The sequence below is a fragment of the Macrobrachium nipponense genome, chromosome 9 (genome assembly GCF_015104395.2).
Source record: "Macrobrachium nipponense isolate FS-2020 chromosome 9, ASM1510439v2, whole genome shotgun sequence".
In the NCBI taxonomy this organism is placed as follows: domain Eukaryota; kingdom Metazoa; phylum Arthropoda; class Malacostraca; order Decapoda; family Palaemonidae; genus Macrobrachium; species Macrobrachium nipponense.
In genome coordinates this window covers 91,430,723-91,450,468 of record NC_061110.1, presented here as the reverse complement: position 1 = coordinate 91,450,468, position 19,746 = coordinate 91,430,723, and the positions used below count along the sequence as shown (strand labels likewise).

Below are 19,746 nucleotides of genomic sequence, written 5' to 3'. Positions count from 1 at the left end.
GTACCATCAACGTAGCCGGATTTGTTTTTTGAGAGAGCATTTAAAAAAGCCTTACACGCCATCTCTACATATATATATACACAGCCCACCTCTCTCTCTCTCTCTCTCTCTCTCTCTCTGTCGTACCATCAACGTAGCTCGATTGTTTTTTGAGATATTTAGTAAACTAAGCATTTATAAAAGCCTTAAAACACCATTCTCTACATATATATACACAGGCCCCCACTCGGCTCTCTCTCTCTCTCTCTCTCTCTCTCTCCTCTCTCTCTCTCTCTCTCTCTCGATATGTCCTACCATCAACGTAGCCTGATTTGGTTTTAAGAGAGATGCAGTAAACTAAGCATTTATAAGTCTTAAAATACCATTCTCTACATATATACACAGGCCTGCATCTCTCTCTCTCTCTCTCTCTCTCTCTCTCTCTCTCTCTCTCTCTCTCTCTCTCTCATCTCTCTCCTCTCTATCTCCGATATGTTCCTACCATCAACGTAGCCTTGATTTGGTTTTAAGAGATGCAGTAAAACTAAGCATTTTATAAGTCTTTTAAAACACCATTCTCTACCATATATTACACAGGCCTGTCTCTCTCTTCTCTCTCTCTCTCTCTCTCTCTCTCTTTAGAATAATATGTTTTCCCAAGCTGCTCAGGGCTCGAAAGAATAACCCACTCGTACGAAAACAAACAAGACCATCCCTCCACCAGAGTTACAAGGATAAATCATGATTCCTATCGAGGAGGAGGAGGAGGAGGAGGAGGAGGAGGAGGAGGAGGAGGTGGGTGCAACAGCAGCATGCAATCGCGACAAGAAAGGGGCGAAGGGGGCGGGGGGCGAGGGAAGGGAGCCAAGTTCGATATACAAAGATGATTTACAAATAAAAGAAAATAACAAGAAAGTCCGGCCGGACACGGCTCGTTCTTCTGCGGTTGTTAACGCCAAATTTGACGGACGAAACTACATGTCAAATATCCCCCTTTTTCGTCATTATCATCATCTTCCTCCTCGCTGGTTTTCTCTCAGACATGCAACTCGCTTCAGTTCATACCACACAAGCAGATAGTTTTTATTTATTTATTTATTTATTTATTTTAAATCTTTACGGGGTACACCAGAAGCTATATTTTTGGAAGATTGTTGGAAAGTTGCTCTATAGACTGCACCTTTAATGCCCAGTGCCCCACTAGTAAAGGGTACGTGTTACATAGCAGTGCCCTACCAGTAAAGGGTACTTTTCTGCCTTTATGCCACGTCACGTGGCTCAGTACCAAGGCACACTGTCACATTTACCAATGGATCAATGTCACGTTACCACAACTTCCCAGGGACTATGTCAGGTTGAAACACTGACCATAATCAGTCCATTATACCACATTGCCCGGGAGCAGGCCACGTTGCCACATAGCCAGGGACTAGATCATGTTGCCACATTACCCCGGACCTCGCCACGCTGCCAAATTACCCATGATCAGGCCACATTACAACACTACCAGGGACAATGTCTTGTTGCTAAACGTCTATTACTAGGCCACGTTGCCACACTTACCAGGGACCAAACCGTATACCAGTGACCCTGTCACATTAGCAAACCTCCTTTAGAGTATTTCATATTGCCCACTACCCAGCCCCGGTCAGTATCAGTGAAACTTATCAAAAGACAGAAAACCCAATAGAATCATGACAAGGTGGAACACGAACACCACCGGGATAGGCTTTGTATCATATTGAGGAACGAGTTGCAGATGGGAGAATGAGAACAAGGGAAAATAATCCAACGAATATTAAAAGTTTTATCTCATAATACCGCAATAATGAATAAACTGAGTACGGCTATATTGCAAGTCTTCGTTAATTCTCCTGGGAGTCGGGTAATGATATGGGCAGATTTAACAGAGGCACCAGAATCCATTTACAAAATTTATACGATTACGTATTGCCTCCAGGAAGCAGACCAGCCAGCAACTGCGTAGACTGAGAGAGAGAGAGAGAGAGAGAGAGAGAGAGAGAGAGAGAGAGAGAGAGAGAGAGTTTAGCTTTTATTTCACAACCCAGAAAGGTGGGTCTGCCCCGCTTATATTACTTGTCGTTCACCCATTTCACTTCTTGATTCCCCCAAATCAAAGGTCAAAGCACGTGCTGGCATAAGACCGACTGAATCCTACGGCGTAAGTATAGTAATACGTATCTTAGCCCATAGAGAAGCCATAGGCTGTAAAACGTGTCTCTAGCACAATGCGAAACAAATGAATTCGTAAGCTTTCCTTTGTTTTACAGTTTTCGTATTGTAGTTATTAAAAAAAATAACGACTCCAAAACGGTCAATAGAAGGTTAAATGAGGTTGAAGTGGGGCGGTTTATAATTTGCCAAAATTGGCCTATACAAATAAGAATTCTTTTTATGTAAACAGACTCGGCATTGACAAAAACGTTGAAGGAACCTTAAGAATTCTAACTTATCACCTGGATATTCACTCACGTTACCATGTAATAGATGCATTTATAATACTCAAAATATAGATTCATTAAATACCTTTGAACGAAACCACGCGATCATGAATCACGTGACATGGTCGCACCCATTCTGATATAATTATAACTGCCGAGATTGGAGGCGTTTTATTCTCAAAATACTGATGCATCATCACAAAGCGTCTTTAATTTCTTTTCGAACGACTGAGTATAGATAAGTTAAACTATAAAAAGCTTACGACGAATATTGTTCCAATGATTCGAACATAACCTATACTATTAACCGTATCAAGTTGCATTATCTCACAACCTAAATATACTCAAGTTGACGTTGATGGAGAAACTGAAGGAATGCAACAGGTATATAAGATGGAGCATGGGGGTGGAGGGGGGAGAGGCCCCCTACCAGCCAGGCCAAAAGCAACGTCCTAAACTGGGCTATGTTAGTTTTAAGAAGTATACTCTTAGTACCACTGCCTCACATTTTAGCCAAGGTTAGAGGGGCCGTGGTATTCTCTGCCTAGGTGGCAAGCTGTTACACCTCAGGTTAGGGTTGATGGATTATGGATGGCTAAGCTACTATGTGTCCCAGTTGGGGGAATGCTACGACAATGCTAAAATGCTAATTTCTGTATGCATCATTGGATCTAATATAAAAAAAAAAGTAGTTGAATGATGGTCATTTTGTAATTTTCCCCAGAGTAAATATTGGATAGGTGAAAAATGTCTTATCTATAAATTATAAAAAATGTGGGGGTTGGTTATCATAAGTCCAACTCTCATTATAAAGGTAATCATTATGTTCTCGGACACTGCTTGGGAGATGATAGACACTAGCAGGACCGGCAATGTTAATATTAACAAATGTGCTAGTTTTTTTTTCTTCTTCTTCTTTGTTACTTAAGTACCTAAGTCAACCTAACTAATTCAACGAATTAAAACTACACAACTCCTTAAGCTTAAGAACTTGGATATCTTCAAACTCGTGCCGTTTTTCATGATAGCATTCAGTTTAACAAAGGCTGTCTTGAGTTTAAATGCTGACGAAGGGTATAAAAGGCTCTATCATGTACTGTATACGCCTAATGAAGTAAAAGAAACTTAACCCGTATCGAAGCAATAATATTCCCATAATATTTGCCTCTCAACAAAAAATAAAAAAATAAAAATCAATTACCAGAACTGGAACACAAAAGAAATGAGCGCTTCAAGCTATGCAACTCCAAACCACGGTTAGGCATATGCAGGACCAACTCAAGAATTCCTCAAGGCATTCAAAAAATGAAGAAAAATTGATCAAGTAATATAATTTACAACAGTTCTTAATGTATCTGTCGCTGGTTTATATAACTTGTAAATCATAGGTCATAGTTCACATACGAGGTCTACTCTGTTGAATTATCATTAATCCTTTGTTTAAACTGGGTCTGGGCATATACGTATATGATGTCTACACTAAATCGCGGACAAGGTGTGCCACCTTACCTGTTATGGTGCCGACCGCAAACTTATAGAGAGATTAATCACCAAATGTCACTTTTATGATATGTGGCCCTCTAATAGGTCAAGATTAGGACCCTCTAGGGTCAGATTAGGACGGGTGGGGGGATGTGGGCGGTTCTGGGAGGTTCCCATTCAGGTAAGGATCTGGCACTCTAGGTTAGGGAAGGATATATTAGGATTTTCCTTTATTTTACTTCAGGTAAGGACTCTGCATCCTGGGATGGGGAAATATATATTAGGATTTTCCTTTATTTTACTTCAGGTAAGGACTCGGCATCCTGGGATGGGGAAGGATATATTAGGATTTTCCTTTATTTTACTTCAGGTAAGGACTCGGCATCCTGGGATGGGGAAGGATATATTAGGATTTTCCTTTATTTTACTTCAGGTAAGGACTCAGCATCCTGGTATGGGGAAGGATATATTAGGATTTTATGTATTTTACTTTAGCTAAGGACTCTGCATTCTAGGTTGATGAAGGATATATTAGGATTTTTCTTTGTACTTTGTACTTTAACTTCAGGCAAGGACTTGGCATCTTAGAACGGGGAAAGATATATTAGAATTCTCCTTTCTATTTTACTTCGAGTAAGGACTCGAGACTCTAGGTTGGGGAGGGATATAATTAGGATTTGTTATATTTTACTTCAGATAAGGACCAGGCACCTTAAGTTAGAATGCACCTCTCTAACTTCAACTTGAAACCCTTTTAGGTTAAGAGAGGGGGGTGCCAAACCAGGTCAAGGTAGGACTTAGTGACCTGGGGTAGGGTAGGTTGGGTAGTTAGTTTAGGATGCATCGGGTAATTGGCGCTGTGACATCTCTCATCCTTTGAAGTGTGATTTCGTCAATGATTTTGGTCACTGAAACGTTACCATATATTTTCCCCGCGACTGCTTCTTACCTGTTGGGGAAATCATTTGCTGCAGAAAATGGAGATCCGTCGAGGAGGTTACGAAGGCTTTCTTGACGATTATTGTTGGAGCCATTCTGTCCAATTATCACTGACGCTCTCCTGAATAAATGACTTGAATATCTATTACACAGATAATGTCCCTCGTCAATCAATTTAATAAAACCAGCGAGTGACGTCACACATTCCAGCCTAAGAGTGAGAGATGGAAGTTTCGAAAAACAGGGACTTTAAAACGAGCAACGACACTTTTTCCATCAGACGAAGTATGACTTTATAGTCCTTGAAACTTGAATTTTCACGACAAACATCAATCATTTTTTTTTTTAAATTTCAGGATTGAATTTTCACGATTAGTGACTTATAGAAGCTTGTCAATGTCTTCAGACATTAGTCAAGTGCTCAGTCTGATCAACTGCTGTTTGTAATTAGGAACTTGCATCTGATTTGATCTTTTTAGCAACGTCATTCTGAACCATAAGAGGATTCCACAATGTATGACGTTAATCAACGTCATCATTACATTTCCCTTGCTCCTGTTGATCAATACTGTTATTCAAATCATATGTCATTGTAAGGTATGATGATGGGAATACTGGAAAGTGTTTGTAAGGTGTTTTGACGTTGCATGGAACCAGTGGTTATTCAGCAACGGGACCAAAGGCTTTACGTGACTTCCGAACCACGTCGAGAGTGAACTTCTATCACCAGAAATACACATCTCTGACCCCGCCCCCTGATGATTGCGGACAAATCGGAACTCGCGGCCACCGATGGCAAGCCAACACCATACCGACCACGCCACTGAGGAGTTGGAATACAGAATCTACATTAGTCAAGTGCTCAGTCTGATCAACTGCTGTTTGTAATTAGGAACTTGCATCTGATTTGATCTTTTTAGCAACGTCATTCTGAACCATAAGAGGATTCCACAATGTATGACGTTAATCAACGTCATCATTACATTTCCCTTGCTCCTGTTGATCAATACTGTTATTCAAATCATATGTCATTGTAAGGTATGATGATGGAATACATAAGGTTTGTTTGTAAGGTGTTTTGACGTTGCATGGAACCAGTGGTTATTCAGCAACGGGACCAAAGGCTTTACGTGACTTCCGAACCACGTCGAAAGTGAACTTCTATCACCAGAAATACACATCTCTGACCCCTGAATGGATTGCCGGACAATCGGAACTCGCGGCCACCGATGGCAAGCCAACACCATACCGACCACGCCACTGAGGAGTTGGAATACAGAATCTACCTCGATTAAAAATTCAGAAGTACAAAATACGACCTCAGCTATCAGAAGTCTTTTGATTAATTTTTCCTCTGACTCGAATTGCAATGCAATTTATATATATATAATATATATATATATATATATAGAATTTTTTCTAAGTATTCCAGTAATTAAAAACATTGTCACCTTAGAATACGATATTTCATATTTCATTGCTAAAGCCTGACGTTTGTCAGTATGATTAAAACCCGGAATAAAAAAAAAATACTTTCCACAATAAATTCACTCGTGTTTATTGTGGTGTTGCTGAACTGGTTACAAGAGGAACTCTAGGAATCTTTATCAGCATCGATTCTCCTTTCTGGAATATAAATTTTGCATTGCAGTGTTAGTGCAATTGCAACTCTCACAGTTGAATTGCCTAATTATTGTTTTGTTTGTATTGTGCTTTTACGTTGCATGGAACCATTGGTTATTCAGCAACGGGACCAACGGCTTTACGTGACTTCAGAACCACGTTGAGAGTGAACTTCTTTCACCAGAAATACACATCTCTCGCTGCTCAATGGAATGGCCGAGAATCGAACCCGCGACCACCGAGGTGGGACGCCAACACCATACCAACCACGCCACTGAGGCGCTTATGGCCTAATTACACACGACTTAGGAGTTTGAATAAGCACATTATTACCTACTTGAAGAATGAATGGGCCATAATTCTCTTGTACGGACGACTCACTGTGTTCTTGGCCAGCCAAGTCACAGGAAAGGTTCGCTATATCAAGTTGGCCCTCCTGGGAAACAAAGGCAATTATGTAATTGGGTAAAATAACCCAGTCGCTAAAAAAAAATATATAACATAAAATTCTAAATTTGATCCATGAATACCTTCATAAAACTAATTTGTCGTTTTCCAGCATCAGGTATGATACCTATACCGAGTTTGTCAGGCAGCTTTATCTAGGCTATGTGGAATCATTTGCTTAAGTGAGGTTGTGGAACCGTCTGACATCAAAACATTGAAAAGGGAGCAAATTCATTCTTGCTTTCTGCTTTTGACGTCTCCTGAATTTCAGGTGTGTCTGTTTTATTTTCTAGTCTCTCATATTTGTTTATTTATCTATTTATCACCTTACAAACTCGTCTCTCTCAAGAGAGATCTCCCTTCGGAATTCTCTCTGGTTTATACTGCAGTCTGGTGACTCCGTCCATAAGGGATTTGCAGTTTACGTTTTCAAGAACAGAAACAAGTAATAAAGACAGCGTTCTGTAGGATATAAGGAAACTGATACACTCCAAGTAATGTAAATAATTTATTTTGTAGCACTACATACTGATTCTCATCTTAAAACAGGAGAGCTTGACAGAGCCAGCCGACTCAACGGGAGGCTAAAATAATAATAATAATAATAATAATAATAATAATAATAATAATAATAATAATAATAAAGAAAAAAATTTTTCTAATACCTTTTCTTTAAGCATCAATCATCATCACAATTCTATTCTAATGCAAATCGAAACGTGATTATCATTATCTAGTAAAAGATCGCCAAATGACAACAACATCTGAACCACTTGATAATTTGTCAATAATTCATTAAACAGCATTCGCCATGATGGCAAAGAGGGCTGGACTTATATAAAGTAGACCGAATATTAAGGCCCGAGTTCAAGAACAACTTGAAATCTATAACAGTCAAAGTTCATGAAATCTATAACAGTCAAAGTTCATGAATGTACACTGCAACAAGTTTCATGAAAAATAAGACAAACGACTCAACGGAATTGAATATAAATAAAAAAAAAACAAGAAAAAATATACAGTTGACAAAACTGTGTTAAGTTAACATTTATTTTCACTAACCTGTGACCTCTTCCGTTATAACATGGAGACTTAAAATTAGTGAAGTAGACGAAAGTTATCGACATCTTTTATATGTAAACAGTTGGCATATACAATAACAATTATTTTTTTTATAAATTTTTTTTCGGCAGTTTATTAGAGAAAAATAATTTTTGTTCATCTTAAAGCTTTATTGCGCATCCAAAACTTCCATCCATCAAGGTTAAAACTTCATCCTTCTACAACTTCCTAGAACTTCCTTTATCTAAAAAGAGTCAGATTGGTCATCAACTCGTGAGATCTGTTTTCTTATCAAAGGAAAAAAAATTGAAGTCTGGTCTCTTATATATATATATAAAAAAAAAACACTGATTCGTTGGTGAAGTTAACACAGACTCAAAGAGGGGGATATGTCCCCCGCCCCCTCACCCCTACCCAAATCTTTAGAGCGGGATAGAAATAATTTAGATATAATTTACAGAGAACATTAAAAAAAAGCCTTTTACAAAACACGCAATGAACGTTGCATAGACACAGCTTACGGTATACTGTACATTAAGTACCATTTAACAAAAATACACAGATCATACATACATTAAATTAATTAAAAAAAAAACCTGTTACAATTATATCAAGTATTATACACCCACAAGACGACACAGATCTTGTTGACACTTTGTTTATATTTTCAGTCATGCATTCTGCTTGGTGCTTAAACAGGGCTCCTTTAAAAAAAATAAATTAAAAAAAGTTCATCGTCCATTTCAATAACAACAACAACAACGACACCGAACACGTCAACGTAATTAATTGCCTAACAGTAATTTCTGAAATTTCCGAAAACATGAAAAGTGGTCAAAACAGAAGGACCAACAAGCACATACATTGTGCATTGTCTCCCCAAAAACTGATGCATTACATCATCAATAATAGTCTATACCCTAATATATATCTATAATATTCAAATATATGTATATCTCTACGTATATATATATAATAATAATAATAATCAGTACAAGCACTAATAAAAACACAAAAAACTATAATGAGATCAGTAACCGTATTGAGAGTCATGTTGGCCCATGAATGGAGTGTATACGATCATACAGAAGAGAAGGGGCGTGGCCGATGAAGGACACGGAAACACGAAAGATGGTGAGACATTCCAAGTCAAACACGTAACATTTCACCAGAAGACGCCAGAGACGGGAGAGAAAACGGAAGATTACATTCTGAAGGACCAGTAAGCGATTCGCGCAAGATAGAAGATCATGTGAGTAGCATGTATATAGTACCGTTCTGCCTTTGGGAATTATTATCAAATAATTTCACACTGTTCATTATGTGAAGATCCGTTATTTGAATGAAGTGGCCAATGGCTTACTCATTTGCAAGAACAGCAGAGGAGGGTTTAATGCCCAGGTTACCGAAAAGCAAGTTCTGAATGACCCCGGTTCTAAGATCTTAATTCAAAGCTGACCTGGAGGGTGAGAGAGAGAGAGAGAGAGATCACAGACGGATACTTGGGAAGATAGACAAATAGAAAGATATATATGTATGGTGGGGAAGGAGACGCGGCATAAACTGGCAAAGAAGATGAACAGCCAATCTCGTTCCAGAATCTAACGCAACATCAGCAGTGACAAGAGGCGTGTTGAACAGACGAACAAATACTGAGAATAAACTAATGCCCTGCAACAATGTTCAATCGCTTTTTCTCTGCTATGCAATTCACCTATACAGCTCCAACCCCCATCCCCCCCCCCTTCCCTTCCCCTCCCTCACCTTGATTTCTGGGACGAAGAAGATACCTCTTTTCTCTCTGTCTCTCTCTCTCTGTTCTGAATTTCTGAAGAGTCTTATCAAGAGGAAAAGAAGTTTTAAAGTTTAATCCTCAGAGGGAACTAAATTACAAAGTAAGGGGTCGCGGATAACTTATTTCAGGAAAAAAAAATATTAAACTGATTGGCTCATCAAGCGGATTACCAATTGGACAAATATACGTAACTTTATAGCCTGAATGATTCAAGATGGAAGAAGATCAAGGGACAAGTACGTTGACAAAAAGGATACAAAAGTGTAAGGAAGGAGGAGGAACTCATTGACAGATGGGACCCAACGATTTTACTGAGCATTCTGACAAGACCACCGTCCTACGCTTACTAAATGTCAAACCCACGATTTGAACGAAATGAAAGAGTCTCAAAGAGAAAGCAACAACACACTCCGGACCATAAATAACATTTAAAACCTTATCGTTATGACCGAATTACAATGACAGCTTTAATGATTAAAAATTGACACCTATCTAAAATGCCTATGTGAAGTCATCAGCATCACATCATAACATCTGTTTTTCCAAGTCGGGAAATAGAAATATCAACAGACAATAAACAATAGCATTTTGATCACATGATTAATATAATATTCATATAATATTTAATATTTACAAATCAAAAGCAATATATACAGATTCCATATATATACAGAATGGTTTACACTTATGTACAATAAATACAGCAAAAACCTTTTCCAGTCACAAAAGCGACTTTTTTTGCGTCGTCACATCATTATTACTATAAATCAACAGATTTAAACCTAAGATATCGACTGAGATTCAAGAAAGAAAGATTAGGAGAAAGGAGACAAAAAAAAAAAAAAATATTGGTAATGAAATAATCACCATCAAACTTTCTGTGAACCTGTCATCATCGATTCTCTGTATCGTCTGTCTGTCTGTTTGTTTGTTTGTCTGTCTGTCTGTGCCCTTAAAGGCCCATATAGCGTCCAAGGCGATGTTCCTGCTTAGTGAAGAGGTACCAAGTAAGAAGGTCTCGTCCATTTCCCCAGCAACAGGATCACGGGATCATTTTCGTTCATAAATCCAAGAGCAATTTATACATGTATGCACTACTGACCTGATCCAAAGAGCAATGTATCCATGTATGTTTTGGTACGTGTCATTAACCTTCTCGTCCAAAGAGATGATACATACACACACATACAAACGCCAACTTCAAGTTCTGATCACATGTGGTAAACTGGTTTGATATGAAATGTCTCGTCACAAATAGCATCTTTTTACCAACATGTGCCAAAAAAGAAAAAAAAAGTGGCAGTAACTGGCTCGCGACACACACACACACACACACACACACAGAGAGAGAGGAGAGAGAGAGAGAGAGAGAGAGAGAGAGGTAAGTCACAATAGTCGCCGCTGCAGCAGCATCAGCATCAAACCTCTCTCTCTCTCTCTCTATCTCTCTCTCTCTCTCTATAAAGGACGAAAACGAAAAGTGTGTTGCAGTGATTATCCACTTTAAGTGGTCAGGGCACAATAGCAATGATTCACATCTTGAGTGTCTGTTTATCTGCCTTGCGTTATTCCCAGCGACACAAAGAAAGGGAGAGAGACACAGCAGAACACTCAAGGTCTATGAGACGCTGATGGTTTTGTTGTTGTAGTGTGAGCAGCTAAGTGGAGAGAGGCTGTGAGGAGAAGGGAAGGAGGGTTGTGCAAGATGACAAATTATTGCGAGCCTGGGTACAGGTGGAGTGGAGGAACCCCAGATGAATAATGGTCCCATGTTGACTGCCAGGGTCACAACGCTAGGGGCCACTTTTGGGACTCCCGAGGTCATACGAGGGCGGTTTTTTCAAAGGGGGTTATGATCATCGAGTGTCACTATACAGGGTGTCCATAAAGTCCCAGTATCATTACAAGCAATAAATACTCGTAATGGTATAGGGACTTTATGGACACCCTGTATAATTCTCCTCCCTCTTCCTCTCTACGGAATAGCGTTTTGCTCTTTGGACCACCTGAGGCTTAGGAGTCTATACTATACCTCCGAAAAGCTCTTTAACAAAGTAATACAACAATCACGACGCCGAAAGGACCCCGTCACTTCAGGGTGAAAGGATGAGAGAGACACCAATCCTAAAGTCTTGAAACTTGACGTATCCGGAGAGGGACGGTTAGACTCCACCTCCTTGAGAGCGTTTTTTGTAAAAACAAAAGTGAGCGCGTGCCTTCTTCTTCATTTTAAAATCCTCGACGCAGCAGCAGAAGAGAAGAAGTCGAAGAAGACTGATTGCCAAAACGCGACGCCCCCCCCGAGACGCGTTCACGTCGATATGAGCCGCGGTACGGGCGGCGGGGGCGGCGAACTTCGGGCCGGGCTCAGACGGCTTACGATCGTAGCGCCGCCGCCCACCACGCCTACCACCGTTCCCAAGGCACTGCTGCTGCTGCTGCTACTGCCGCTGCTGCTGTTGCTGTTACTGCTGTTGTTGCTGTTGCTGCTGCTGTTACTGCTGCTGCTACTCGCCGTGGAGTCACGGCGCTTGGCCTGCAACTTGACCCAGGTGTCTCCGAGGGCCTTGGCGAAGTGGTCATCAACTGCAAAGAAGAAGAAGAAAAAAAACGATTAAAAAATGATGTCTGAGAAGACATTAAAAGGATAAACAAATAAATTAATCCCTAAACAAACGCCACTCTCTCTCTCCCAATAGGCAGTCGGCAAATAGAGGTCACTCAGCTCAGCCTTATGACTACCATGACCTCTCCCATGACAACTCTACTGGTCACGAGCGTCTGCTGTGGGAATATGACTTCCCGCCTCTTCCATCAAGCAGTATTCATCACAAGAAGTGCTCGTCCCCGGACATTGGTACTGGATAGCTAATCATGTGACTCCAAAAAACGATCTTTTGTGTGTAGAATATTTGAATGTACAGTCTCTCCTTAGTAAGATATGTGAAATTGAATTAATGCTCTTAAATAGAAATATTGATATGTTATGTTTAACTGAGACTTGGTTAACCCCTATGTTGTCGATTCACTCGTTGAATTTCCTAATTATACAATATTTAGATGTGACAAAGGAAGAGGTGGAGGTTGTTGTATTTATGTGAAAAATAATCTTTCTGTTAACATTTGTAATCTTAAGGTTCAAAGAGTAGATGGGGTAGAAGAGGTTTGGCTCTCTGTACAATCTCGTAAGCTACCTTCTGTTATCATTGGTTGCTTGTATAGACATCCGCATGCTTCAAATGATACTTTTAACATATTTTGGAATGTCTGAGAGAGGTTTCTTTAAAGAATAAATCAATTTATGTAATAGGTGATCTAAATGATGATTTGATGGTAGGTTCAGCAAAGATGCATAATATCATAAGAGTCACCAAACTAAATCAAATGATTAATAAACCTACTAGAGTTAGCCCCATCTCATCCACACTACTAGACGTTTTTATAACTAACAAGCAAGGCAGGAAAGGGGGGTGTTTTATTAACATGGAGGTAAACCCAAGTATTGTAGCTGATCATGAACACATTTCATTTATCATAGATATTAAGAAGCCAAAACGTAAACCAGTCACGGTAACCTCTAGGTGTTTAAAATATTATTCTGCAGATTTGTTGTGCAATACATTGCTAGACCAAAACTAATTCTAGATACAATCATGCATACTGATGACACAGATATTCAAACAGGAAATTTTCAATGAAGTTTATAATAGTGCTTTAGATAAATGTGGCCCCAATAACCACGAGGGAAATAAGGAGACCCAGTGCGCTTGGATAGACGATGATCTCAAAAACAGAATGATTGAAAGGGACAAAATGCAAGAAAGGCTTAAACAAAATAGACAGGATGAAAATCTAACAATGAGTATAAGGAAATGAAAAAACTCACTCCAATTCTAAGATGCGTACTGCCAAAGCTTATTATAACAAAGACAGATCAAGAAAAGTAAATCTCGTAAAGAAACATGGAAATTATGAATAATATTGTATCTACTAAATCAAATAAAAAGATTGAATACGACAACCCAAAAGCTAGAGCAGATCAATTAACCAATACTTTGCTAATGTAATGTAGGAAAATAACTTATGGTAAAACGCAGGAAATGCTAACAAAGTACGAAAATGAAGATGATAGAACCGACTCAAACTAATATTGGTAATAATATAAGAGTTGTTTAGGACCTCAACCAGTTACAGTAGAAACAATAATATTAACAGTTAAGAGCTTGAATAATAGTAATGCTTACGGGACGGATGGTATTCCTACCAGCTTTCTAAAAGATTCCCTTATAGTTATTTGCATATTATATCACAGTTATTATAAATACATCGATTGTAACTGGGAAATACCCTTCTATTTGGAAACAACCCCTCGTAAACCCTCTTCACAATGGAAGGAGACAGGACGACCCTGGTAATTACAGACCTGTTTTTCTGTCCTTCCGGTGTTATCGAAGGTAATGGAAAAGATTGTGTGTAATCAGTTAATGGAACATCTAGAAAAAAATAATTTGATTTCTAACACTCAACATGGATTCCGTAAAGGTTTATCAACAGAAACAGCTTTGATGAAATTACAGATGAAATTTATATTTTGATAGAAAAAAAGTTTCCATTATTATTTTATGCGACCTATCAAGGCATTCGATAGTGTTAACCATGATGAAATGTGGTAACTCTTAAGGAACATCACATGATACTTTTTGGTTTCGAGATTACGTGGGAGATAGGATCAGGTAGTAGTTAGATTAGGAGACGTAAATTCTTGTATTGAAAAGGTTGAAATTTTGAATTTGGGGTCCCACAGGGACCTGTCCTAGGCCCAATTCTTTTTTTTTGTAATCTACGTTAATGATATGATTAAATACATAGAAAAACTGCCTGCTAATTCAATATGCTGATGACACCCAAGTTCTTTTGGCTGATCAATTAGAAAATCTAGATGCCTGATTAAAGGACTGAACTAATATTGCTCAAAATTAAGAAATATTTTCTAAGGAAAGGGCTATTATTAAATGCCACCAAAACGCAGTGCATGTTTGTGGGTAGCTCACAGTATACTAGCAAAATTCCAGATGACATTGTAATAAAATGCGATGGGGATAAAGTAAAGATAAGTCAGCATGTGAAAAATCTAGGTCTACACATGGACAGGTATATGACATTCAGTACTCACATTGACGAGCTGAGTAGAAAAGTCAGTGGCATTCTAATGTATCTAAGTAGAGTAAAAGATTACTTTGATGATACTACTCGAGCCTTGATTGTGGAAAGCCTGGTCCTGAGTGTAATAAACTACTGTATTAAGATATGGGGAGTAACAAATGATATGCACATGGAAAAAGCTCAAAAATCCAAAACTTCGCAGGTAGAGTAGCCGTTATTGGGGTGAAAAAACACGATCACATCACCCCAACCCTCCAGCAATTAAGTGGATAAAATTAAAAGAAAAGTGTATGTACGATGTTTGTGTTTTTGTTTTTAAAAGTTTGAGAAAAGAATATCCCAACTGGCTATACCATTTCCTACAGTTGGTAATTGTAGGAATGCATTAACAAGACAGAATGAAATCTATATGTAGACAGCTATCGAACAGATTTGTGGGTTCACGCTCGGATGGCAATAAGGGCCCAGCTTGCTGGAATAACTACCTCTGAATTAAGAAAATGTATAGATGTTAGTTCTGAGTTATTCAAAAGGAAACTTAAGCAATACTTCTTAAATTTTACTTGAATGTATATATATCCTAAAATTTTTACAATCCAATTATTGTGAATTTTATGTAATAATTTATATTGTAATGTAGCAGAATAACCATTTTATAATGGAATAAAGGTTTTTGACTTTGACTTTGACTCTATCTCTCTTACTCCCACCTGCTACATCGGCACGACTTCCATCCAGCTTTAGGGGGTTCAGGAGGAGGAGGAGGAGGATGGGAACAAGGAAAGGTAATGATCAAGTCCGAGACTGGTGGCAGCCCTAAGGATCATCCCAGGGGCGTCGCCGAAGGGCGTCGGTCGCCTAAGGATGTTCCCACTGACTTTTAAACGTCTCTCTCTCTCTCTCTCTCTCTCTCTCTCTCATCCCTGACTCGAAAAATCATTTCTCTCTCTCATAATATATATATACATATATACATGAGAGAGAGAGAGAGAGAGAGAGAGAGAGAGAGAGAGAGAGAGAGAGAGAGAGAGAGAGAGAGAGAGTCTTAAATTTTTTTAGACTAGAAAATCATCCATGTCTGCTTGTGGACCGCACAGCGGTACCTTCTAAATTTCTGAGTTTTCAGAGAGAGAGAGAGAGAGAGAGAGAGAGAAATATGGTGACAGCCCATTTGCTCTTTTCACGACCATTTAAGGGCAAAACGTTGCTCTGATTTTTTTAACAAGTTGAAAAGGTCACTTTAGCAGGGCGTATTTTTCGTTGATGTCACTTCTGTGATTACATTAACCGCTATTTTTTTTACTGTCTAAATCGTTCTTCTGATATGCAATGCTACAGCAATACACGCTTTTCATATTTTGATCATTTTATCATAAGTTATCCTATATATATATATATAATATATATATATATATATATATATATATATATATATATATATATATAGAATTTGCTTGCATAAATTCACCTCTTATGGTGAATTCAGCTTCAGACAAAATCCGTGTAACATTGCGTCATCTTTATAAGCGCGGTTGCATAGATGATATACGTGTAAAATGACTACAAAAAAGGCAAAAGATTCAACGTACTATTCGAAACTTGAAGCTCGGTTTTCAGCGTTATGCTCTTTTATCGCGAAAGAACAAGACATTAACAATGGGGAGATTTACTCTATGAAGCAGAAGACACTTGTCTAAAGCTTTATAATAGTAGCTCGCTGAGGTAAGGCACCCTGGAGAAAAAGTAGCCCCCGCCTCCAACTCCTCCCCTCCCCAACCCCTTATTTTTTTCTTCTTCTTCTTCTTCTTCTTCTTCTCTTCCTTTTCTGCTACTAGTACTTCTAATATTCCCACGAGAGTTTACGAGCCGCGTGTCTATTGTTCTCAATTGCCCGACTTCCCGCTACGCGAATTTATTTATTTATTTATTTTTTTGCTTTTCAGCTAATAAATGCCTGGCCTCTGTATAATACCAATTGATAAAATCCCTGACGTCTTGATTTCGTCCCTGTCTGCTGGACGGTGCGGACGAAATTATTATCAACTAAAAAATTCCCCTTCCGCTTACATACACTATAAAAATAGATCAGTTCCGAGTCAGGGGGAATTAGATATTAAAAGACATTTGTAGCTCGAATAATTTATATGAATCACGGTGATGTGATAATTATTCATATATATATATATATATATATATATATATATATATATATATATATATATATATATATATATATATATATACATAGATATATATAGATATATACACAGGGAGATTTCTACAGCTGCTGGAGTTAAAGTTATCGGAAACGAAGTTCGAGTCTAAAGTTACGATAATTTTATGAAACAATCACAAGCTCGTTTAAAAAGAGAAGAAAATCCCTTTCTCGGAGTCCTGACGAGAGAGAGAGGAGAGAGAGAGAGAGAGAGAAGACACGTCAAGTAAGGCCACTTGTTGTGGGCGCTATTAATTCTATGTCGACATGCAGATTAGCAGTCGATAAGTCAGCCTCTCTCTCTCTCTCTCTCTCTCTCTCTCTCTCTCTCTCTCTCTCTCTCTCTCTCTCTCTCTCTCTCTCTCCTGCAAGCACCACTGTGCTTGCATGCCTGCCCCCAATGACTTCCGCAGGCACGATTCTCATTACAGTCTCCAATGAATGACCGAGATCTCATGGAATCATTTCTTTGCCTAATGGCCGAAGGAAGTGAAGAGAAGAGGGCACGCAAGCAATGATTGCTGCACTCAGCACGCAAAGAGAGAGAGAGAGAGAGAGAGAGAGAGAAGAGAGAGAGACTAACATTACTTCGCTTCCAGCATGACGCTCTTATCCAGTAAGTACTGCCCTGAAGGGACCGGTGAGGAAAGTAGGCCTAAGATTAAGGCTTTTGGGATGGATGGAGGGTACAGACCCGACAGCGTGGTCTGAAACGGCAGGTGTGAGAGAGAGAGAGAGAGAGAGAGAGAGAGAGAGAGAGAGAGAGAGAGAGAGAGAGAGAGGAGGACTTGCTTGATTGGTTTCAAGATCCGTGAAGTGGAAGGTTAAGCAGGATATGCTCTCTCTCTCTCTCTCTCTCTCTCTCTCTCTCTCTCTCTCTCTCTCTCTCTCTCTCTCTCTCTCTCATTTCAAAAGGCTTTATTGTATAACCTTGACTATAAGGAGAAAAAACGTACATTTTCCTTAAAAAAAAAAAAAAAAAAAAAAAAAAAAAAAAAAAAAAAAAAAAAAAATCCGTTTGAGCAGTAAATCTCCTTCGTTCCTGATAAATTGCAAATAAACAAAAAAATAAAATGAGATATATATAAGAAAATCCTCAAACGTCGCGACAAAGACGAATAAAAAAAACAAAAGTACAAGAGAATCGTAAATATTATCTGGAGTGAAAAAAAAAAAATGGCCCGGGGGTGAGAGAACCACCCAAAACCAGGTGATAAATAGGGCAACCAGGAAAGGCGAAAGAACGCCTTGAAGGGAACAAGGGAACAAAGTCTCCATAGGCCTACAGAGAGGCGGGCCCAGCCAGTCGACGACATATGGTAAAGCCCCTTACTATATATACTACAGGCAGGTATCAGGCCCTGTGATCCTTGAGGTCATATACAAATCTCACCTAAACAAAGAGAAATCCACTTCTCCTCCTACTTCTTCATCTCCTCCCCTCCTCCTCCTCCTCCTACACCTTGGCCCCTCCTCTTCTTCATCTCCTCCCCCTCCTCCTCCATCTCCTCCCCACTCCCCTTCCTATTTATCTTCTCCCCTCCTCCTCCCCCTTCTCTTTAGATCCTCCTCCTCCTCTTCTTCTTTATCTCCTCCTCCTACACCTCCCCCTCCTCTCCTTCATCTCATCCCCCTCTTCATTTGATCCTCCTCCTCCTCCCACTCGTGAAAAAAAAAAAAATCCTCCTCCACCAACGTCTGAAACACATCAACTCGCTGGCCCATTTATAACCTGTCAACATATTTCTGTCATCAAAACCATTCTCTCAACACCACAAAGAAAAACTTACTATATACGGTCGAACATTTTTTATTTTTTACATTTTTTTAACGTAGCTGTCTTCTCCAGCCTCAAAGTTTAACAGTTGATTATTTATGGAATAAAGTCGCGGCTGGCGGCTTCTATGTAAGTGACTATGTTTTTTTTTTATCAAGTGTGTATATAAATATATAAATATATATATATATATATATATATATATATATATATATATATATATATATATACCGTTCCCTGGAGATTACCCCAAAAAAGCCGCAAAAGTGTGATACAAACACCAGCACCCCTTGGAAAAAAAAATCTTACGAAAATAACATACTTAAGGTTAAATTGTGGTCGCTAAGCTATTTTTTTTATACATGCAATGGGGCCAAATGTCGAATGCTAACGAGAGAGAGAGAGATGAGTAGGAGAGAGAGAGAGAGAGAGAGAGAGAGAGAGAGAGAGATCTTTCGTTTTTCCTATTGTTACATTTCGTTCATCTTTACAAAGAAAGAACTCCATATACATACATACATACATACATACATACATACATACATATATATATATATATATATATATATATATATATATATATATATATATATATATATATATATATATATATGAGGTACAATGAGAGAGAGAGAGAGAGAGAGAGAGAGAGAGAGAGAGAGAGAGAGAGAGAGAGCACAAATCTTTTCCCCACCAGTACGTTCGCAAAGGTCGGGTAAGTTTTATCCTGTATTAGACGAGCACAGTGTGCCTCCTACCCTATTATTATTACTTCTCTCCTCTCCTCTCTCCATTCCTACCA

The 19,746-nt window shown here is 38.8% G+C and overlaps 1 protein-coding gene and 1 long non-coding RNA gene across 2 annotated transcripts in view; both read right to left on the bottom strand.

Annotated features, from left to right (window-relative positions):
• The window catches only part of LOC135218320 (uncharacterized), a 15,891-nt gene extending 10,813 nt beyond the window's left edge, over positions 1-5,078 (bottom strand). Inside the window, exon 1 of the long non-coding RNA XR_010315286.1 lies at positions 4,873-5,078. This is a non-coding gene — a long non-coding RNA (uncharacterized LOC135218320). The remainder of the gene's footprint in view (positions 1-4,872) is intronic.
• Positions 5,079-7,427: 2,349 nt separating this feature from the next.
• LOC135218319 (uncharacterized) overlaps positions 7,428-19,746 on the bottom strand; it is a gene marked incomplete in the record, with an annotated part of 100,683 nt that continues 88,364 nt past the window's right edge. The window contains 1 exon segment of the mRNA XM_064254547.1: positions 7,428-12,378. Coding sequence (XP_064110617.1) covers positions 12,101-12,378 — 278 coding nt within the window.